We start from the raw sequence: 21,290 nt of genomic DNA, 5'->3' as shown, positions 1-21,290 counted from the left end.
AGGTTTGGAGGTCACCAAGGGGGGGTTTGGGGTCACCGGGGGGGGTTTGGGGTCACCAAGGGGAGTTTGGGGTCACCCGGGGGGGTTTGGGGTCACCCAGGGGGGTTTGGGGGTCTCCAGGGGGGGTTTGGGGTCACCCAGGGGGGTTTGGGGGTCTCCGGGGGGGTTTGGGGTCACCCAGGGGGGTTTGGGGTCACCAAGGGGGGGTTTGGGGTCACCAGGGGGAGGTTTGGGGGTCTCCAGGGGGGTTTGGGGTCACCAGGGGGAGGTTTGGAGGTCACCAAGGGGGGGTTTGGGGTCACCGGGGGGGGTTTGGGGTCACCAAGGGGAGTTTGGGGTCACCCGGGGGGGTTTGGGGTCACCCAGGGGGGTTTGGGGGTCTCCAGGGGGGGTTTGGGGTCACCCAGGGGGGTTTGGGGGTCTCCGGGGGGGTTTGGGGTCACCCAGGGGGGTTTGGGGTCACCAAGGGGGGGTTTGGGGTCACCGGGGGGGGTTTGGGGTCACCAGGGGGGATTTGGGGTCACCGGGGGGGGTTTGGGGTCACCAGGGGGGAATTTGGGGTCTCCAGGGGGGGGGTTTGGGGTCACCAGGGGGGGATTTGGGGTCTCCAGGGGGAGTTTGGGGTCACCAGGGGGAGTTTGGGGTCACCGGGGGGGGGGTTTGGGGTCTCCAGGGGGGGATTTGGGGTCTCCAGGGGGGGGGTTTGGGGTCACCCAGGGGGGTTTGGGGTCACCCAGGGGGGTTTGGGGGTCTCCAGGGGGGGTTTGGGGTCACCAAGGGGGGATTTGGGGGTCTCCAGGGGGGTTTGGGGTCACCAAGAGGGGGGTCTGGGGGTCTCCAGGGGGGGTTTGGGGTCACCAAGGGGAATTCGGGGTCACCCAGGGGGGTTTGGGGTCACCCAGGGGGGGTTTGAAGGGGTCTGGGGGTGGTTTTGGGGGTCTCCAGGGGGGGTTGGGGTCTCCAGGGGAGGTTTGGGGTCACCAAGGGGGGTTGGGGGTCTCCAGGGGGGGTTTGGGGTCTCCAGGGGGGAGTTTGGGGTCACCAGGGGGGGTCAGGGTTAATTTGGGGAGGGGTCTCACCCCTCTCAGCCCGGTTTGGGGGGGTCAGGGTGAATTTGGGGAGGGGTCTCACCCCTCTCAGCCCGGTTTGGGGGGTCAGGGTGAATTTGGGGAGGGGTCTCACCCCTCTCAGCCCGGTTTGGGGGGGTCAGGGTTAATTTGGGGAGGGGTCTCACCCCTCTCAGCCCGGTTTGGGGGGTCAGGGTTAATTTGGGGAGGGGTCTCACCCCTCTCAGCCCGGTTTGGGGGGGGTCAGGGTGAATTTGGGGAGGGGTCTCACCCCTCTCAGCCCAGTTTGGGGGGGTCAGGGTTAATTTGGGGAGGGGTCTCACCCCTCTCAGCCCGGTTTGGGGGGGTCAGGGTGAATTTGGGGAGGGGTCTCACCCCTCTCAGCCCGGTTTGGGGGGGTCAGGGTGAATTTGGGGAGGGGTCTCACCCCTCTCAGCCCGGTTTGGGGGGGTCAGGGTTAATTTGGGGAGGGGTCTCACCCCTCTCAGCCCGGTTTGGGGGGGGTCAGGGTTAATTTGGGGAGGGGTCTCACCCCTCTCAGCCCGGTTTGGGGGGGGTCAGGGTTAATTTGGGGAGGGGTCTCACCCCTCTCAGCCCGGTTTGGGGGGGGTCAGGGTTAATTTGGGGAGGGGTCTCACCCCTCTCAGCCCGGTTTGGGGGGGTCAGGGTGAATTTGGGGAGGGGTCTCACCCCTCTCAGCCCGGTTTGGGGGGGGTCAGAGTTAATTTGGGGAGGGGTCTCACCCCTCTCAGCCCGGTTTGGGGGGGTCAGGGTGAATTTGGGGAGGGGTCTCACCCCTCTCAGCCCGGTTTGGGGGGGTCAGGGTTAATTTGGGGAGGGGTCTCACCCCTCTCAGCCCGGTTTGGGGGTGTCAGGGTGAATTTGGGGAGGGGTCTCACCCCTCTCAGCCCGGTTTGGGGGGGTCAGGGTTAATTTGGGGAGGGGTCTCACCCCTCTCAGCCCAGTTTGGGGGGGGTCAGGGTGAATTTGGGGAGGGGGTCTCACCCCTCTCAGCCCAGTTTGGGGGGGTCAGGGTTAATTTGGGGAGGGGTCTCACCCCTCTCAGCCCGGTTTGGGGGGGGTCAGGGTTAATTTGGGGAGGGGGTCTCACCCCTCTCAGCCCGGTTTGGGGGGGTCAGGGTTAATTTGGGGAGGGGTCTCACCCCTCTCAGCCCGGTTTGGGGGGGGTCAGGGTTAATTTGGGGAGGGGTCTCGCCCCTCTCAGCCCGGTTTGGGGGGGGTCAGGGTTAATTTGGGGAGGGGTCTCACCCCTCTCAGCCAGGTGCAGGGGGGGCTCCTCCAGCCCCGTGCCCAGCGCCGCTCGCTCCGCCATCGACTTGAGGCTGCTCAGGGGCTCCGGGGCCTGCGGGGGGAGGGGAAAGGGGCCCGAATTTGGGGTGGGGGTCCCCAAAATTGGGGTGGGGGTCCCCAAAATTGGGGTGGGAGGGCCTAAACTTGGGGTGGGAGGGCCTAAAATTGGGGGTGGGAGGGCCTAAAATTGGGGTGTGGGGCCCTAAAATTGGCATGGGGGGACCTAAAAATGGGGGTGGGGGTTCCCAAAATTGGGGTGGGGGGGCCTAAAAATGGGGTGGGAGGCCAAAAATTGGGGTGGGGGAGGTTAAAATTGGGGTGGGGGTCCCCAAAATTGGGGTGGGGCAGCCAAAAATTGGGGTGGGGGAGGTTAAAATTGGGGTGGGGGTCCCCAAAATTGGGGTGGGAGTTCCCAAAATTGGGGTGGGGGGTCCCCAGAATTGGGGTGGGGAGGGCCTAAAATTGGGGTGGGGGTTCCAAAATTGGGGTGGGGGGTCCCCAAAATTGGTGTGGGAGGGCCTAAAATTGGTGTGGGGGCCCTAAAATTGGCGTGGGGGACCTAAAAATGGGGTGGGGGGTTCCCAAAATTGGGGTGGGGGGGCCTAAAAATGGGGTGGGAGGGCCAAAAATTGGGGTGGGGGAGGTTAAAATTGGGGTGGGGGTCCCCAAAATTGGGGTGGGGCAGCCAAAAATTGGGGTGGGGGAGGTTAAAATTGGGGTGGGGGTCCCCAAAATTGGGGTGGGAGGGCCTAAAATTGGGGTGGGGGTTCCCAAAATTGGGGTGGGGGGTCCCCAAAATTGGGGTGGGGCAGCCAAAAATTGGGGTGGGGGAGGTTAAAATTGGGGTGGGGGTCCCCAAAATTGGGGTGGGAGTTCCCAAAATTGGGGTGGGGGTCCCCAGAATTGGGGTGGGAGGGCCTAAAATTGGGGGTGGGTTCCCCAAAATTGGGGTGGGGGTCCCTAAAATTGGGGTGGGGGTCCCCAAAATGAGGTTTAAAAAGGGGGGGGGCAACAGGAAGCACCCAGGTTTGGGTTGGGGGAGGGGAGGGGGGAATTTGGGGAGGGGGATCCCAGAATTTGAGGCAGAAAAGGGTGAATTTGGCGGGAAAAGGTAAAATTTGGGAAGGAGGATCCTGAAATTTGAGGGGAAAATGCAAAATTCTGGCGGGAAACCCCAAAATTTTGGCAGGAAATCCCAAAATTTGGTGGGAAAACCCAAAATTCTGGCAGGAAAAGCCAAAATTTGAGGGGAAAACCCAAAATTGTGAAGGAGGATCCTAAAACTTGAGGGGAAAATGCAAAGTTCGGGTGGGAAAACCCAAAACTTGGGGGGGAAAGCCCAAAATTCTGGCGGGAAAAGCCAAAATTTGGGAAAGAGGATCCCAAAATTTGAGGGGAAAACCCAAAATTCTGGCGGGAAAACCCAAAATTTGGTGGGAAAAGGCAAAGTTTGGGAAGGAGGATCCAAAATTTGGGGGGAAAACCCAAAACTCTGGCAGGAAAACCAAAATTTGGGAAGGAGAATCCTAAAATTTGAGGGGAAAATACAAAGTTCTGGTGGGGAAAACCCAAAATTTGGCGGGAAAACCCCAAAATTCTGGTGGGAAACCCCAAAATTCTGGCGGGAAACCCCAAAATTCTGGCGGGAAAACCCAAAGTTGAGCAGGGAGATACAAATCCTTAAGGGAGGGGGGAGCAGAAGAGTCCAAAATTAATGGAAGGGAATTTGTGGGGAAACCCCAAAATTCTGGCGGGAAAACCCAAAATTCTGGCGGGAAAACCCAAAATTTGGCGGGAAACCCCAAAATTTGGCGGGAAACCCCAAAATTCTGGTGGGAAAACCCAAAATTTGAGGGGAAAACCCAAAGTTGAGCGGGGGAGATACCAAATCCTTAAGGGAGGGGGGAGCGGAAGAGTCCAAAATTCATGAAGGGGAATTTGTGGGGAAACCCCAAAATTTGGCAGAAAACCCCAAAATTCTGGCGGGAAACCCCAAAATTTGGCGGGAAAACTCAAAATTCTGGCGGGAAACCCCAAAATTTGGCGGGAAAACCCAAAGTTGAGCAGGGAGATACCAAATCCTTAAGGGAGAGGGGGGAGCGGAAGAGTCCAAAATTCATGGAGTGGGGGGGGGGGATACGGAAATTAAAACCAACAAAATTCCCAACTTTTTCCCCAAAATTCCCAACTTTCTCCCCCAAATCCCCCCAAATCCCCCAAATCCGCTCACCTTGATGTCGGGGGCGGCGCTGAACTGGGGGGGGGCCGTTGAGGAGGGGAGGGGGGCGGCGCCCCCCCCTTGGCGTCGGGGGAAGGGGGGGGGTGGGGGAGCCGGGGGGGTTGGAGCTCAGGGGGGGCCCCAGCAGGGCCCCTCCCCCACCCGCCCCTCCCCCCACCGAGCCCCCCGGGGTTTGGGGGGGCTGGGGGGCACCAGGCTCCTTCCTGGGGGGCAGAAAAGGGGGGGTTAGGGGGGGGTTTGGGGGGGATTTGGGGGGAGATTTGGGGGGGGATTTGGGGGTTTGGGGGGGTTTGAGGGGAAGGTTTGGGGGTTTTGGGGGGATTTGGGGGGAGATTTGGGGGGGATTTGGGGGTTTTGGGGGGTTTGGGGGCAGATCTGGGGGTTTTAAAGGGAGATTTGGGGGTTTTGGGGGGATTTTGGGGGAGGTTTGGGGATTTTAGGGGAATTTGGGGGTTCTGAGGGAGATTTGGGGGTTTTGGGGGGGACTTTGGGGGTTTTGGGGAAGATTCGGGGGTTTTGGGGCAGATTTGGGGGTTTTGGGGGGCAGATTTGGGGGTTTTGGGGGAGATTTGGGGGTTTTGGGGGGCAGGTTTGGGGGTTTTGGGGGAGATTTGGGGGTTTTGGGGGGGATTTTGGGGAGATTTGGGTTTTCAGGGGAGATCTGGGGGTTTTGGGGGACATTTGGGGGTTTTAGGGGGAGGTTTGGGGTTTTGAGGGGGGATTTGGGGGGGAATTTGGGGGTTTTGGGGGGGATTTTGGGGGAGATTTGGGGGTTTTAGGAGAAGATTTGGGGGTTTTGGGGGCAGGTTTGGGGTTTTAGGGGGAGGTTTCGGGGTTTTAGGGTTTTGGGGGGAGATTTGGGGGATTTGGGGTATTTTGGGGGTGGGATTTGGGGCCTTTTTGGGGTGGATTTTGGGGTATTTTTGGGGGTGGGTTTTGGGGTATTTTTCAGGTATTTTTTGGGTGGTTTTGGTGTACTTTGGGGTGGGTTTCGGGATGGGTTTTGGGATATTTTTGGGTTATTTTTGGGGTGGATTTTGGGGTATTTTTTGGGTATTTTGGGGTGGATTTTGGGATGGGTTTTGGGGTATTTTTGCCGTATTTTTGGGGTGGGTTTGGAGGTATTTTCGGGGTATTTTGGGGTGGATTTTGGGGCGTTTTTGGGGTGGGTTTTGGGGTACTTTGGGATATTTTGGGGTGGGTTTTGGGGTGGATTTTGGGGTGGATTTTGGGGTATTTTGGGGTGGATTTTGGGGTGGATTTTGGGGCGTTTTTGGGGTGGGTTTTGGGGTATTTTGGGGTGGGTTTTAGGGTGCATTCTGGCATATTTTTGGGGTGAGTTTTGGGGTGGGTTTTGGATATTTTCGGGGTATTTTGGGGTGGATTTTGGGGCGTTTTTGGGGTGGGTTTTGGGGTACTTTGGGATATTTTGGGGTGGGTTTTGGGGTATTTTGGGGTGGATTTTGGGGTATTTTGGGGTGGGTTTTGGGGTATTTTGGGGTGGGTTTTGGGGTATTTTGGGGTGGATTTTGGGGTGGATTTTGGGGCGTTTTTGGGGTGGATTTTGGGGTGGATTCTGGGGCGGTTTTGGGGTGGGTTTTGGGGTAGTTTGGGATATTTTGGAGTGGGTTTTGGGGTATTTTGGGGTGGGTTTTTAGGGTGCATTCTGGCATATTTTTGGGGTGAGTTTTGGGGTGGGTTTTGGATATTTTCGGGGTATTTTGGGGTGGATTTTGGGGTGGATTTTGGGGCGTTTTTGGGGTGGGTTTTGGGGTACTTTGGGATATTTTGGGGGTATCTGGGGCACTCACGGGGTGCTGCTGGGGGGGGTTGTGGCTGGGGGGCTGCCCCAGGGGGGGTTGGGGGCCGCCCCCGCTCAGCCCCGGCTCCGAGGAGCTGTCGGCGACCACGGAGCTGTAACCTGGGGGTGGGAGGGGAAAGGGGGGGTCAGAGCCCCCCAAAAAACCCCTAAAGAACACAAAACAACCCAAAAACCCCAAAAGAACCCAAAACACCCTAAAAACGCCCCAAAAAACCCTCCCAGTACTCACTGGTGCTCCCCCACTCCCTCCCAGTTCCCCCCCCAGTCCCTCCCAGTCACTCACTGGTACCCCCCCAGTCCCTCCCAGTCACTCACTGGTGCCCCCCCAGTCCCTCCCAGTCCCTCCCAGTCCCTCACTGGTGCTCCCCCAGCCCCTCCCAGTCACTCACTGGTACCCCTCCAGTCCCCCCCAGTCCCTCCCAGTCACTCACTGGTGCCCCCCCAGTCCCTCCCAGTCCCTCCCAGTCCCTCACTGGTGCTCCCCCAGCCCCCCCCAGTCCCTCCCAGTCACTCACTGGTACCCCTCCAGTCCCCCCCAGTCCCTCCCAGTCACTCACTGGTGCCCCCCCAGTCCCTCCCAGTCCCTCACTGGTGCTCCCCCAGCCCCTCCCAGCCCCTCCCAGTCACTCACTGGTGCTCCCCCAGCCCCTCCCAGTCCCTCACTGGTGCCCCCCCAGCCCCTCCCAGCCCCTCCCAGTCCCTCCCAGTACTCACTGGTGGCCCCCCCGTTCTGTTTCCCGGCCGCCTGCTGGGCGCTGGGTGGGCGGGGCTGGGGGGGCTGGGGGGGGGGCGCGGGGGGGGCCACGGCCTGGGCGTAGGGGGTGGGGGTGCTGGGGGGGGTGCGGCCCCCCCCCCGCCGCCCCCCTTGGGACCCCCCCCCGAGCTTTGGGGACCCCCCCCGGGGGTTTGGGGACCCCCCCCCGGGCCCCCCCCCCGGCGCCGGGGCCGTTGTTGAGGGGGGTGGGGGGGGCGGCGGGGGGGGGGGAAGGGGGGAGGGGCGGCGGGGGAGGGGGCGTGGGCGTGGGGAGGGGGCTTGGCCCCGTTCTTGGCCGGAGACTGCAATGAAGAGTTCATTAATGAGTTAATTAGGGGGGGATTAATTAATTGGGGGGGTAATTAATTCATTGGGGGCAGTAAAATGGGGGGGGGTTTATGGGGGGGGGGAGTGAAACGTGGGAAATGGGAGAATCCATTGTAAAATGGGGGGGGTTTAACGGGGGGTCCCCATAAAATAATGGGAGGATCCATTATGAAATAGGGGGATGCCTCTAAAATGGGGGGGGGGGGTTTAAGGGGGGGTGCCCATAAAATAATGGGAGGATCCATTAGGAATGGGGGGGGAGCACCCTAAAATGGGGGGGGGGGGGTCCCATTAAAATGGGAGGATCCATTATGGAAATGGGGAAGGGGACACCACCTAAAATGGGGGGGGGGGGAGGTTCCACTGTAAAATGGGGGGGGGGGGCAGCATAAACCACGGGAGTCTTTGAGGGGGGGTCCCATTAAAAAATGGGAAGATCCATTCTGAAAATAGGGGGGACACACCTGAAAATGGGGGGGGGGGTCTTTCCACTAAAAAAGGGGGGGAGGGAAATACTCCAAAAAATGGGAGAATCCACTGCGAAAACGGGTGGGGGGGGATACCCCCTAAAATAAGGGGGGGGGGGTGCTTAAGGGGGGGAAATCCCACTTTAAAATGGGAGGGGGGCACCCACTAAAATGGGGCCCTTTAAGAGGAAAACCCACTTAAAAAGGGGGGGGGGGGAACACGACAATTCCTACAAAACGGGACAAACCACTCTAAAAAAGGGGGGGGGGGGCACCCTTTAATTGGGGAGCATTGAAAGGAATAAAACCCACAATTAATGGAAAGGGGGGGGTAAAAAAGGGGAGGGAGGGGGCCCCAAAATTGGGGACCCCTCCCCAAAATGCGGAGCCCCTCCCCCCCCCTCACCTGTCCCACCTCGCTGTCCGTGGAGCGGCCGCGCTTTTTGTCGTCCTCCGAATTCTCCTGGGGGAGGGGGGGGGGGAAAGGGGGGTGAGGGGGACCCCAAAATTGAGGAGGGGGTCCCCAAATCCATGGGAAAAGGGGGGGAGGGGTTTCCCCCAACCTCCCTGGGTGGGGATTTTTGGGGGTTTTTTTGGGGGGAGGGGTCCTGGGGGTGTGGGGGTTTTTTTGGGGGGGGGGTGTTGGGGTGTCAGGGGTGGTTTGGGGTATTTTTTGGTGGTTTTGGGTGGTTTTGGGGTATTTTGGGGTGTTTTGGGGGTATTTTTGGTGGTTTGGGAGTATTTTTAAGGGGTTTACGGGGGGTTTTAGGGGAAGTTGAGAGTTTTGGGGTGGTTTTGGGGTATTTTGGGACATTTTGAGATGTTTAAGGTGGTTTTGGGGTGTTTGGGGGTGGTTTTTGGGTATTTTTGGGTGGTTTGGGAGTATTTTTGAGGGGTTTATGGGGGTTTTTAGAGGAAGTTGGCAATTGAGGTGGTTTTGGGGTATTTTGAGATATTTACGGTGCTTTTGGGGTGGTTTTTGAGGTATTTCGCAGCGGTTTGGGGGCATTTTGAGGTGTTTTAAGGTGTTTTTGGGGTGTTTTTGGGTGGTTTTGGGGTGTCACTCACAGCATTTGCAGCGGGGCTGGGCGGGATTGGGGAGCTGGACGTGGTGGAGATCAGGGGGTATTTTTGGGGTGTTTTTGGGGTATTTTGGGGTGTCACTCACAGCATTTGCAGCGGGGCTGGGTGGGATCAGGGAGCTGGACGTGGTGGAGGTCAGGGGGTATTTTTGGGGTGTTTTTGGGGTATTTTGGGGTGTCACTCACAGCATTTGCAGCGGGGCTGGGTGGGATTGGGGAGCTGGACGTGGTGGAGATCAGGGGGTGTTTTTGGGGTATTTTGGGGTGTTTTTGGGTGTCACTCAGCATTTACAGCAGGGCTGGGCGGGATTGGGGAGCTGGACGTGGTGGAGGTCAGGGGGTATTTTTGGGGTGTTTTTGGGGTGTTTTGGGGTGTCACTCACAGCATTTGCAGCGGGGCTGGGTGGGATTGGGGAGCTGGACGTGGTGGAGATCAGGGGGTGTTTTTGGGGTATTTTTGGGGTGGTTTTGGGGTGGTTTTGGGGTGTCACTCACAGCATTTGCAGCGGGGCTGGGTGGGATTGGGGAGCTGGACGTGGTGGAGGTCGGGGGGTATTTTTGGGGTGTTTTTGGGGTGTTTTTGGGTGTCACTCACAGCATTTGCAGCAGGGCTGGGTGGGATTGGGGAGCTGGACGTGGTGGAGGTCGGGGGGTATTTTTGGGGTGTTTTTGGGGTGTTTTTGGGTGTCACTCACAGCATTTGCAGCAGGGCTGGGTGGGATTGGGGAGCTGGACGTGGTGGAGGTCGGGGGGTATTTTTGGGGTGTTTTTGGGGTGTTTTTGGGTGTCACTCACAGCATTTGCAGCGGGGCTGGGTGGGATTGGGGAGCTGGACGTGGTGGAGGTCGGGGTGCTGCTGCTCTGGTTGAAGATCTCATCTTCCATCTGGGAATGGCTGGGGGGGGACGTGGCCACCAGAGCCTGCGCTGGGGGGGGCACAGGGGGAGGGGGACACCGTGGGCATCCCCCCCCCCTCACCCCAAAATCCCACCCACAACACCCCATTTTCCTCCCCCAAAAATTCCCTCTCCAAACCCCCGGTTTCCTCCCAAAAAAAAACCCGTTTTCCTCCCCAAAAACCCCACCTGTGTCCCAGTAAGTCCAAAAAAATCCACGTTTCTCTCCTGGAAAATCCCATTCTTTCCCCAAACCCCCATTTCCCTCCCTAAATTCCATTTTCCCGCCCATTTTCCCCACCCATTTTTCTCACTTTCCCGCCCTTTTTACCCCCCTTATTTCTCTGGCTGTTTTTCCCCTTTTCCCACCAATCTTCCTCCCACTTTCCTGCCCATTTTTTCCCACTTTTTTATCTGGTTTTTCCCCTTTCCCAACCCTATTTTTTCCCCACTTTTCCGCCCATTTTTTCCCCGTTTTTCCTACCCCATTCTCCCCCCTTTTTCCTGCCCATTTTTTCCTATTTTCCTGTCCATTTTTCCCCCTTTTCCAACCCCATTTTTTCCCACTTTTCCGCCCATTTTTTCCCCGTTTTTCCCGCCTGTTTTCCCTCACTCCCCCCCATTTTCCTGCCCATTTTTTCCCATTTTCCCACCTGTTTTTTCCCCTTCTCCAACCCCATTTTTCCCCACTTTTCCATCCATTTTTCCCGCCTCATTCCCCCCCATTTTCCCACCCATTTTTTCCCCATTCTCCTGCCCATTTTCTCCCTTTTCCAACCCATTTTTTCCCACTTTTCCGCCCATTTTTTCCCCTGTTTTTCCCGCTAGTTTTTCCCTCATTCCCCCCCATTTTCCTGCCCATTTTTTCCCATTTTCCAACCCCATTTTTTCCCCCTTTTCCATCAACTTTTTCCCCGTTTTTCCTGCCTCATTCCCCACCATTTTCCTGCCCTTTTTTCCCCCCTTCTCCTCTCCATTTTTCCCTTTTCCAACCCATTTTTCCCCCCCTTTCCTGCCCGTTTTCTCCCCCCATTTTCCAACCCCATTTTTTCCCCTTTTCCTGCTTTTTCTCCCCGTTTTCTCCCCCCATTTTTTCCCATTTTCCTGCTTTTTCCCCCCGTTTTTTCCCCCCATTTTCCCACCCATTTTTCCCATTTTCCCGCTTTTTCTCCCCGTTTTCTCTCCCCATTTTCCCCTTTTCCCCCTTTTTCTCCCTGTTTTCCCCCCCCATTTTCCCACCCATTTTTTCCCCTTTTCCCGTTTTCTCCCCCCATTTTCCCACCCATTTTTCCCATTTTCCCGCTTTTTCTCCCCGTTTTCTCTCCCCATTTTCCCCTTTTCCCCCTTTTTCTCCCCGTTTCCCCCCCCATTTTCCCACCCATTTTTTCCCCTTTTCCCGCTTTTTCTCCCCTTTTTTCCCCCCCATTTTCCCACCCATTTTTTCCCCTTTTCCCGTTTTCTCCCCCCATTTTCCCACCCATTTCTTCCCCTTTTCCCGCCTTTTCTCCCCGTTTTCTCCCCCCATTTTCCCACCCATTTTTTCCCCTTTTCCCGCTTTTTCTCCCCCATTTTCCCACCCATTTTTCCCATTTTCCCGCTTTTTCTCCCCGTTTTTTCCCCCCGCCATACGGATGTCGTCGAGGTCGAGGTCGTCGTAGAGGAACTCGTTCTCCTCGAAGTCGGGCTCCTGGCAGGAATCCACGTAATATTCCACGTCGTCCTTCAGCTTCCTCACGGGATCCACCGGGATCGAGTCGTTGTCCAGCATCCGCAGCAGCGTCTCCAGCATCCGCACGTGGAAACGGTGCCGCTCCACCTGGCGCTTCAGAGCCTCGATCCGGTCCTGCTTCTGGGGTAAAACCAGGGGAAAACGGGAAAAACGGCCTCAGGGAGAGCTCAGAGGGTCGGGGCAATTGGGATCCCTCAGGATTCACCCCCGGGATTGAGGTTGAGGAAAGGGGGTGTGGGAGCGGTGCTGCTTCAAGGCCTCGATTCTGAGGGAAAAAATTGGGGAAAAAAGGGAAAAAATGGGAAAAATGGGGTCAGGGATGAGTGGGAGCCAGGTGGGATCCATGGGAACTGGATAGGATCCCTGGGAATGGACTCAGGGATCTGTAGGATCCCCTGGGATTGAACTCCAGCAAGGGGGTGTGGGAGTGGTGCTGCTTCAGGGCCTCAAATTCTGAGGGAAAAAAATGGGGAAAAAAGGGAAAAAACGGGAAAAATGGGGTCAGGGGTCCCTCAGAACCACAGAGAATCACTCAGAATGCACTCAAGGATCTGTAGGATCCACTGGGATTGAACTCCAGCACGTGGGTGCAAGAGCGGTGCTGCTTCAAGGCCTCGATCCTGAGCTGATGCTGAGGGAAAAAATTGGGGAAAAAAGGGAAAAAATGGGGTCAGGGATGAGTGGGAGCCAGGTGGGATCCGTGGGAACTGGATAGGATCCCTGGGAATGCACTCAGGGATCTGTAGGATCCCCTGGGATTGAACTCCAGCAAGGGAGTGTGGGAGTGGTGCTGCTTCAGGGCCTCAAATTCTGAGGGAAAAAAATGGGGAAAAAAGGGAAAAAACGGGAAAAATGGGGTCAGGGGTCCCTCAGAACCACAGAGAATCACTCAGAATGCACTCAAGGATCTGTAGGATCCACTGGGATTGAACTCCAGCACGTGGGTGCAAGAGCGGTGCTGCTTCAAGGCCTCGATCCTGAGCTGATGCTGAGGGAAAAAATTGGGGAAAAAAGGGAAAAAATGGGGTCAGGGATGAGTGGGAGCCAGGTGGGATCCGTGGGAACTGGATAGGATCCCTGGGAATGCACTCAGGGATCTGTAGGATCCCCTGGGATTGAACTCCAGCAAGGGAGTGTGGGAGTGGTGCTGCTTCAGGGCCTCGATTCTGAGGGAAAAAAATGGGGAAAAAAGGGAAAAAATGGGAAAAATGGGGTCAGGGGTCCCTCAGAACCACAGAGAATCACTCAGAATGCACTCAAGGATCTGTAGGATCCACTGGGATTGAACTCCAGCAAGTGGGTGCAAGAGCGGTGCTGCTTCAAGGCCTCGATCCTGAGCTGATTCTGAGGGAAAAAATTGGGGAAAAAAGGGAAAAAATGGGAAAAATGGGGTCAGGGATCCCTCAGAACCAGAGGATCCCTGGGAATGCACTCAAGGATCTGTAGGATCCCCTGGGATTGAACTCCAGGAAGGGGGTGTGGGAGCGGTGCTGCTTCAAGGCCTCGATCCTGAGCTGATGCTGAGGGAAAAAATTGGGGAAAAAAGGGAAAAAACGGGAAAAACGGGGTCAGGGATCCCTCAGAACCACAGAGAATCCCTGGGAATGGGGTCAGGGATCTGTAGGATCCACTGGGATGGAACTCCAGCAAGGGGATGTGGGAGCGGTGCTGCTTCAAGGCCTCGATCCTGAGCTGATGCTGAGGGAAAAAATTGGGGAAAAAAGGGAAAAAACGGGAAAAATGGGGTCAGGGAGAGCTGGAATCGAGGTGGGATCCCTGGGAATGGGGTGGTTTGGAGATGATTTAGGGGATTTTGGGACGATTTGTGGGGATTTTGGGACGGCTCAGCAGGATTCAGGGACGTCAGGGTTGGTTTTGGGGTGATTTGGGTGGATTTTGGGACAGCTCAGTGGAATTCAGGAATGCCCGGGTTGGTTTTGTGGGATTTTGGGGTCATTTGGGGGCATTTTGGGGCACTCACATCCTTGTCCCCCTTCTTCTTGCGGGTCTGCACCGACAGCGACTCCACCTCGCTCTCGAACTGATCCACCTGCATGTTCAGCGTGTCGATCGTGTTCTGGGGCAAAATTGGGGCAAAAAGGGATTTTTTGAGCCCAAAAGTGAATTCCTTGAACAACATCATCAATTTCTTGAAAAAGAACCCCATTTCTTTCAGCAAAAACATCAATTCTTTAAGAGTAAACTAAATTTCAAATAAATAAATTTTTCAAAGACTAAAGTGTTTTTTGTGCAGAAAAAACTCCTTTTTGTAAGAAATAATTTTTTTGAAGAACAAAATTATCTTTTCAAGGAAAAAGGTGAAATTCCTCAAAATTAGTTTCTAGAAAAATACAGTGGTTATTTTAAAGAATTAACTGATTTTTCTTGGAATAAAAACGCTTTTTCCAGAAACAAAATCTGTTTCAGGAACAAAATCGCATCTTTTAACAACAAACCAATTCTTCTGGAAAATGAAATACACTTTCTGAAAAATATTGCGATGTTTTAAGAAATACCATGAACTTTTCGACAAACTAATTTTTCTGAGAAAAACTCGACTTTTTTGAGAAAAAAAAATAATTTTTTCTGGGAAACAACATGAAACAAAGTAAGTTTCTTGATGAAAAAAGTGCATTTTTTCAGGAATTTGTGGGCGTTTTGAAAAACAAATTGGGTTTTGTAAGAAAGAAAGGAACTGTGAGAAAAATCAGGTTTCTGTGAGAAAAATTGACTTTAGCACAAAAAAAAACCACTTTTGTGAGGCAAAAGCTACTTTCATGAGAGAAAAAAACGATTTTTATGAGTAAAAAAACCATTTTTATGAATAAAAACCCCACTCTTTTGAAAGAAAAAAGGCATTTTTTTGTGGAAAACCATGTTTTATGGGAAAATGGGGGGTTTTTTTCCTCACCGTGAGCCACTGCCCGACCTCCTCCTTCTCCTTCTGCGCGGGGTCGACCTTCTGGGCCAGCCCCAGCCCTTCCTTGCTGTAGGCCTTGGTCTTGGTCTCCCTCTCCACCACCTTGAACCGCTCCATTTGCTGCCAAAACCCACAAAAACGGGGAAAAAATCACAATTTGGGAGAGCCCCAAACCTTGTAGGCCCCCAAAACCTCCATTTTCTGCCCAAAAAATCCCTGGTTCCTTCAAAGAAAGCAGAATTCTCCTCATGAAAATTCAATTTTCCTCCATAAAATCCTGGGTTTCCTCCCAAAAAACCCTGTTCTCCTCATAAAAATTCCCTTTCCCTCCCAGAAATCCCAATTCTCTCAAAAATGCTGCTTTCCTCCCAAAAAAACCCTATTTCTGTCCCAGAAAACCCAATTCTCACAAAAAATCCCGTGTTCTTTCCAGAAAATCCCTGTTTTCCTCAGAAAATACTCAACTCTCCTCATAAAAATCCCATTTTCCTCTCAGAAAATCCCATTTCTGTCCAAAAAAACTCAATTCTCCTCCCAAAAATTCACTTTTCCTCCCAGAAATCCCCATTTACCTCCAAAGAACCTAAATTCTCCTCACAAAAATCCCATTTCCCTCCAAAAAAACCTAAATTCTCCTCACAAAAATCCCACTTTCTCCCAAAAAAAACCCCAATTCTCCTCCCAAAAATGCCATTTCTCTGCCAGAAAATCCCCATTTCCCTCCAAAGAACCCAATTCTCCTCCCAAAAATGCCATTTCTCTGCCAGAAAATCCCCATTTCCCTCCAAAGAACCCAATTCTCCTCCCAAAAAAAACCCACTGCTATCCCAGATAACCCAATTCTCCTCCCAAAAATTCCAATTTCCCTCCAAAAAAAACTAAATTCTCCTCCCAAAAATTCCAATTTCCCTCCAAAAAAACCTAAATTCTCCTCACAAAAATTCCAATTTCCCTCCAAAAAAAACTAAATTCTCCTCACAAAAATCACATTTTTCCCCCAAAAAAACCCTAAATCTCCTCCTAAAAATGCCGTTTCTCTCCCAGAAAATCCCCATTTCCCTGTGAGAAACCGCCATTCTCCTCACAAAAAATCCCATTTCCCTCCAAAAAAACCTAAATTCTCCTCACAAAAATCCCATTTCCCTCCAAAAAAAACTAAATTCTCCTCACAAAAATCCCATTTTCTCCCAAAAAATACCCCAATTCTCCTCACAAAAATGCCTTTTTTCCCCCAGAAAATCCCCATTTCCCTGTGAGAAACCGCCATTCTCCTCACAAAAATCCCATTTCCCTCCAAAAAACCCTAAATTCTCCTCACAAAAATCCCATTTTCTCCCCAAAACCCCTCAATTCTCCTCCTAAAAATGCCGTTTTTCTCCCAGAAAATCCCCATTTCCCTGTGAGAAACCGCCTTTCTCCTCACAAAAATCCCGTTTCTTCCCTCCAAATTCCTGGGTTTTCCCCCAAGATTCCCGTTTTTCCCCCCAAATCCCTGTTTTTCCCCGGTACCGTCTCGATGAGCTTGCGGTTGTCGATCAGCTGCCGCTTGTCTTTGATCTCGTTGGAGGCCACCCATGTCTTGATCTGGTCCCGCAGCCTCTGTGGGGGACACGGGGTGGGAGGAGTCAGGGCCACCCCAAAAACCCCCTCAGGAACCCCAAAAACCCCCTCAGGAACCCCAAAAACCACCCCGGGAACCCCAAAAACCGCCTCAGGAACCCCAAAAACCCCCTCAGGAACCCCAAAAACCACCCCGGGAACCTCAAAAACCGCCTCAGGAACCCCAAAAACCCCCTCAGGAACCCCAAAAACCACCCCGGGAACCCCAAAAACCCCCTCAGGAACCCCAAAAACCACCCCGGGAATGCCAAAAACCCCCTCAGGAACCCCAAAAACCACCCCGGGAACCCCAAAAACCGCCTCGGGAACCCCAAAAACCACCCCGGGAACCTCAAAAACCCCCTCAGGAACCCCAAAAGCCACCCCAGGAACCCCAAAAACCACCCCGGGAACCCCAAAAATCCCCTCAGGAACCCCAAAAACCACCCTGGGAACCCAAAAACCCCCTCAGGAACCCCAAAAACCCCTCAGGACCCCCCAAAACCACCCTGGGCACACCTAAAACAACCTGGAATGCCCAAAAACCACCCCAGCACCCTAAAATCACCCCAAAAAACTCCAACCCACCCCTGGGAACCCCTAAAACACCCCCAGGACCCCCAAAAACCACCCCGGGCTGGGGAGATCGGGGGGTCCCAGAAAGAATTTGGGGCTCCTGGGGGAGTTTGAGGGGATCCCAGAAGGATAAGAAGGAATTTGGGGCGTCCCAGAAGGAATTTGGGGGGTCCCAGGAGGAACTTGGGGTCCCAGAAGGAATTTGGGGCATCCCAGGAGGAATTTGGGGCGTCCCAGGAGGAATTTGGGGTCCCAGAAGGAATTTGGGGCATCCCAGAAGGAATTTGGGGTCCCAGGAGAAGCTTGGGACGTCCCAGAAGGAATTTGGGGTGTCCCAGGAGGAATTTGGGGTCCCAGGAGGAGCTTGGGACGTCCCAGAAGCAATTTGGGGTGTCCCAGAAGGAATTTGGGGTGTCCCAGGAGGAATTTGGGGTGTCCCAGAAGGAATTTGGGGTGTCCCAGGAGGAATTTGGAGTGTCCCAGGAGGAGCTTGGGACGTCCCAGAAGGAATTTGAAGTGTCCCAGGAGGAACTTGGGGTGTCCCAAAAGGAATTTGGGGTCCCAGAAGGAATTTGAGGTGTCCCAGAAGGAGTTTGGGGAGGTCCCAGAAGGAATTTGGGGGGTCCCAGAAGGAATTTGGGGTCCCAGGAGGAACTTGGGGTGTCCCAGAAGGAATTTGGGGCGTCCCAGAAGGAATTTGGGGAGGTCCCAGAAGGAATTTGGGGTCCCAGAAGGAATTTGGGGCATCCCAGAAGGAATTTGGGGTCCCAGGAGGAACTTGGGGTGTCCCAAAAGGAATTTGGGGCGTCCCAGAAGGAATTTGGGGAGGTCCCAGAAGGAATTTGGGGTCCCAGATGGAATATGGGGGGTCCCAGATGGAATTTGGGGTCCCAGAAGGAACTTGGGGGGTCCCAGAAGGAACTTGGAGCATCCCAGGAGGAATTTGGGGGGTCCCAAAAGGAATTTGGGGGGTCCCAGAAGGAATTTGGGGAGGTCCCAGCGAGTGTTTCAGGGGCTCCCAAGAAGACTTTGGGAGAACCCCAAGGGCACCTGAGGGAATTTGGGGGGTCCTGGGGGGAATTTTGGGATTTCCCAGGGAGCCAAGGAGGGTGAGGGGGATTTGGGGGTGCCCATTTTCCCCTTTTTTCACCCCAATTTCGTACCTGAAGTTTCTTGATCTCCTTTTTCAGGTCGGCCTCGTACTTCTCCTTCTGGTTGGCGTTGGCAGCGTTGTGGAGCTGGGGGGGAATTGGGGTGGGGGGCTCAGAACTGGGGGGCCGGGGGGGTCCTCGGGGGGGGTTTCGGGGTCCCCAGAGGCCTTTTGGGGGTCCCCAGATGATTTTTGGGGGAGTTTCCAAATTTTGGAGGAATTTTGAGGCGCCTCTGGTTGGATTTTGGAGAATTCCTGTGGGATTTGGGGGGGTCCCTGGTGGGACTTTGGGGGATTTCTGGGGGATTTTGGGGGGGGGGGGGGGGTCCTTGTGGGATTTTTGGGGGGAATTTGGGGAGTTTTTTGGGGGGATTTTGGGAGTTTCTTGGCTGGGATTTAGGGAGTTTTTTGGCAGGAATTTTGGGAGTTTTGGGGGGGGATTTTGGGAGTTTTTTGGGGGGATTTTGGGAGTTTTTTGGGGGGGATTTTGCGAATTTTTGGGGGGGATTTTGCGAGTTTTTGGGGGGGATTTTGCAAGTTTTTGGGGGGGATTTGGGAGTTTTTGGGGGGGACTTGCGAGTTTTTTAGGGGGATTTTGGAAGTTTTTGGCAGGGATTTTGGGAGTTTTTTGAGGGGGATTTTGGGAGTTTTTTAAGGGGATTTTGGGAGTTTTTTTGGGGGGGATTTTGCGAATTTTTTGGGGGGGATTTTGCGAGTTTTTGGGGGGATTTTGGGAGTTTTTTGGGGGGATTTGGGGAGTTTTGGGGGGGGATTTTAGGAGTTTTTTGGCGGGGATTCTGGGAGTTTTTTGGCAGGGATTTGGGGAGTTTTTTGGGGGGATTTTGGGAGTTTTTCCTGTGGGATTTTGGGAGTTTTTTGGGGGGATTTGGGGAGTTTTTTAAGGGGATCTGGGGAGCTTTTTGGGGGGATTTGGGGGTATCCCCCCCCCTCACCTTCTGCCAGATGTCCTCGAACTGCTCCACCCCCTCCGACACCTTCTTGAGGCACCTGTCGATCTCACCTGGGGGCGGGGCAGCCCCACCCTCAGTGTCCCAGCCAATCAGAGCCGCCCCTCAGCCCCACCCAAACTGTCCCAGCCAATCAGAGCCGCCCCTCAGCCCCACCCAAACTGTCCCAGCCAATCAGAGCCGCCCCTCGGCCCCACCCAAACTGTCCCAGCCAATCAGAGCCGGCCCTCGGCCCCACCCAAACTGTCCCAGCCAATCAGAGCCGGCCCTCGGCCCCACCCAAACTGTCCCAGCCAATCAGAGCCGGCCCTCGGCCCCACCCAAACTGTCCCAGCCAATCAGAGCCGGCTCTCGGCCCCACCCAAACTGTCCCAGCCAATCAGAGCCGCCCCTCGGCCCCACCCGAACTGTCCCAGCCAATCAGAGCCGCCCCTCAGCCCCACCCAAACTGTCCCAGCCAATCAGAGCCACCCCTTGGCCCCACCCAAACTGTCCCAGCCAATCAGAGCCGGCCCCACCCTGCAGGTGCCCCCTCACCTTGCAGCTTCCTCTTGTCAGCCATTTTGGGGGGCTCTCGGCATCCCCTCGGGGGGCGCCTGCTTCGGGGTGAGGGGGGGAAAAGGGAGGGTCAGGACCCCCCAAATTCCCCTCAGACCCCACCCATGACCCCCCCAAACCCTCCCCAAATCCTCTTGATCCCAAACGCCCTCCAAAACCGCCCGAAGTCCCCCTCAGTCTCCCCTGAGACCCCTCAAGACCCTCCCCAAATCCCCTTGATCCCCCAAATTCTCCCAGTTCACCCCCAAACCCCCTCCAAAACCCCCCAAAATCCCCCTCAGTCTCCCCTGAGACCCCTCAAGACCCTCCCCAAATCCCCCTGACCACGCAAATTCCCCCAGATCCCCCCAAACCCCTCCAAGGCCTCCTCAGTCCCCTCTAAACCCCACCCCTACAGATCCCCCCCCTCCTCAGGGCCCCTACAGAGCCCCCCATGGACCCCTATAGATTTCAAGCAGCCACCAAAAGACCCCAGTGAGGCCCTACAGACTCCCAGGGAACCCAAGAGATGCCAAGAGACCCTCGATGGGTCCCTATAAACCACCACAGGCGCCCTACAAACGCCATACAGAGCCCCTATAGGGTGCTGGGCACCTCCACAGAACCCTACAGAGCCCCCCACAAACCCTACAAGCGCCCTGGAGACTCCTCGTAGCTCCCCATGGACCTCCACAGAGCCCTACAGACCCCCCGAGCCCCCTATGGACCCCTCCAGAGCTCCAAAGACCCCCTAGAGAGCCTCATCTACCCCCCTAAACCCCGTATAGAACCCACACAGACCCCCAGAAGCTCCCCCGGACCCCTTGTAGATTGTTCCAGAAGCGCAATACATCCCTACAGGTACCTACAGAACGTGTAGGGATTCCCTGCACAGCTTTGTGTATCCCTATGCAGCCCTATAAAGGTCCTGCAAATCCCTGTAACCCTCCCTAGACCCCTTAGAGTCCCTAGAAAACCTTAAAAGGCCTTTGAGAGCCCCTTCAACCCACCACGAACACCTACAGAGTTCTACAGACCCCCATAAAGCCCCCATAAACTCCCCACAGACCCCTATAGGCCCCTACAAACCCCTACGGACCCTAACGACGCCCTACATCCCCTCTAGACCCCAATATGCTCCCATAGTGTCCCCCCAGACCTCTGCAGCCCCCCCAACCCCGAGGCCGCCCCTCAGCGCCGCCCCCCCTCATCCCAACCCCCCGTCAGGGCCCTCCCGGCCCCGCCGCCGCTCCCCGCCCCCTCCTTTCCCCGCGCTCACCGGAGGCTCGCGAGGCGGCCCAGGGGCGACCTGTCGGCCGAGGAATGGCGATAGTGTCGCGATAGTGTCGCGACCCGCGGGGGTTGCCGCCGCCTTGTCCCCCCCGCTTCGTTCGCTCACTGCCGACTCGGCCTCGGCGGCATCCAAGATGGCGGCGGCTCCCTCAGGCCGCAGCCCCGCCCCGCCCGCTAGCCCCGCCCCGCCGCTCGCGCCCATTGGCCGAGCCGCGCGCCCGTCAGCGAACGGCACTTGCTGATTGGCGGAGAGCGAAGACAGGCGGGATAACGCGCCGAACGGCCCCGCTTCCTCGCGGTGCTGTCAATCAACGCATCCCCGCGCTCCCATTGGCGGCGCTGTGTTTATAGCGGGAAAAGGGCGGGGTGAGGCGAAAGCCACGCCCACAAGGCGGGATTGCACGTACACGGCTCCTTCCTATTGGCCACGATAGCCGTCACTCAGAGTGTGGCGGGAGGGGGCGCCGCCTTCTCTGATTGGCCGAGCCCTGCCGCGAGGGGCGGAGCCACGCGCGGGCCTCTTCTCCCATTGGCTGGTTCCTGGCGCCGCGGA

At 55.6% G+C, this 21,290-nt stretch overlaps 1 protein-coding gene across 1 annotated transcript in view; it reads right to left on the bottom strand.

The window, feature by feature from the left end:
• The window catches only part of CNOT3 (CCR4-NOT transcription complex subunit 3), a 32,332-nt gene extending 11,457 nt beyond the window's left edge, over positions 1 to 20,875 (bottom strand). The window contains 16 exon segments of the mRNA XM_068998928.1: positions 2,337 to 2,430; positions 4,609 to 4,632; positions 4,634 to 4,798; positions 6,429 to 6,538; positions 7,154 to 7,294; positions 7,297 to 7,495; positions 8,394 to 8,450; positions 9,865 to 9,995; positions 11,595 to 11,814; positions 13,676 to 13,771; positions 14,606 to 14,734; positions 16,124 to 16,213; positions 17,953 to 18,027; positions 18,893 to 18,960; positions 19,445 to 19,506; positions 20,724 to 20,875. Of these exon segments, the coding sequence (XP_068855029.1) occupies positions 2,337 to 2,430; positions 4,609 to 4,632; positions 4,634 to 4,798; positions 6,429 to 6,538; positions 7,154 to 7,294; positions 7,297 to 7,495; positions 8,394 to 8,450; positions 9,865 to 9,995; positions 11,595 to 11,814; positions 13,676 to 13,771; positions 14,606 to 14,734; positions 16,124 to 16,213; positions 17,953 to 18,027; positions 18,893 to 18,960; positions 19,445 to 19,469 (1,624 nt within the window). The 5' untranslated portion in view covers positions 19,470 to 19,506; positions 20,724 to 20,875.
• Between the last annotated feature and the right edge of the window lie 415 nt (positions 20,876 to 21,290).

The sequence above is a fragment of the Aphelocoma coerulescens genome, unplaced genomic scaffold, assembly GCF_041296385.1.
Source record: "Aphelocoma coerulescens isolate FSJ_1873_10779 unplaced genomic scaffold, UR_Acoe_1.0 HiC_scaffold_188, whole genome shotgun sequence".
Taxonomy (NCBI): Eukaryota; Metazoa; Chordata; class Aves; order Passeriformes; family Corvidae; genus Aphelocoma; species Aphelocoma coerulescens.
The sequence above is the reverse complement of the archived record's forward strand: the minus strand, read 5'-3'. Positions and strand labels throughout refer to the sequence as shown.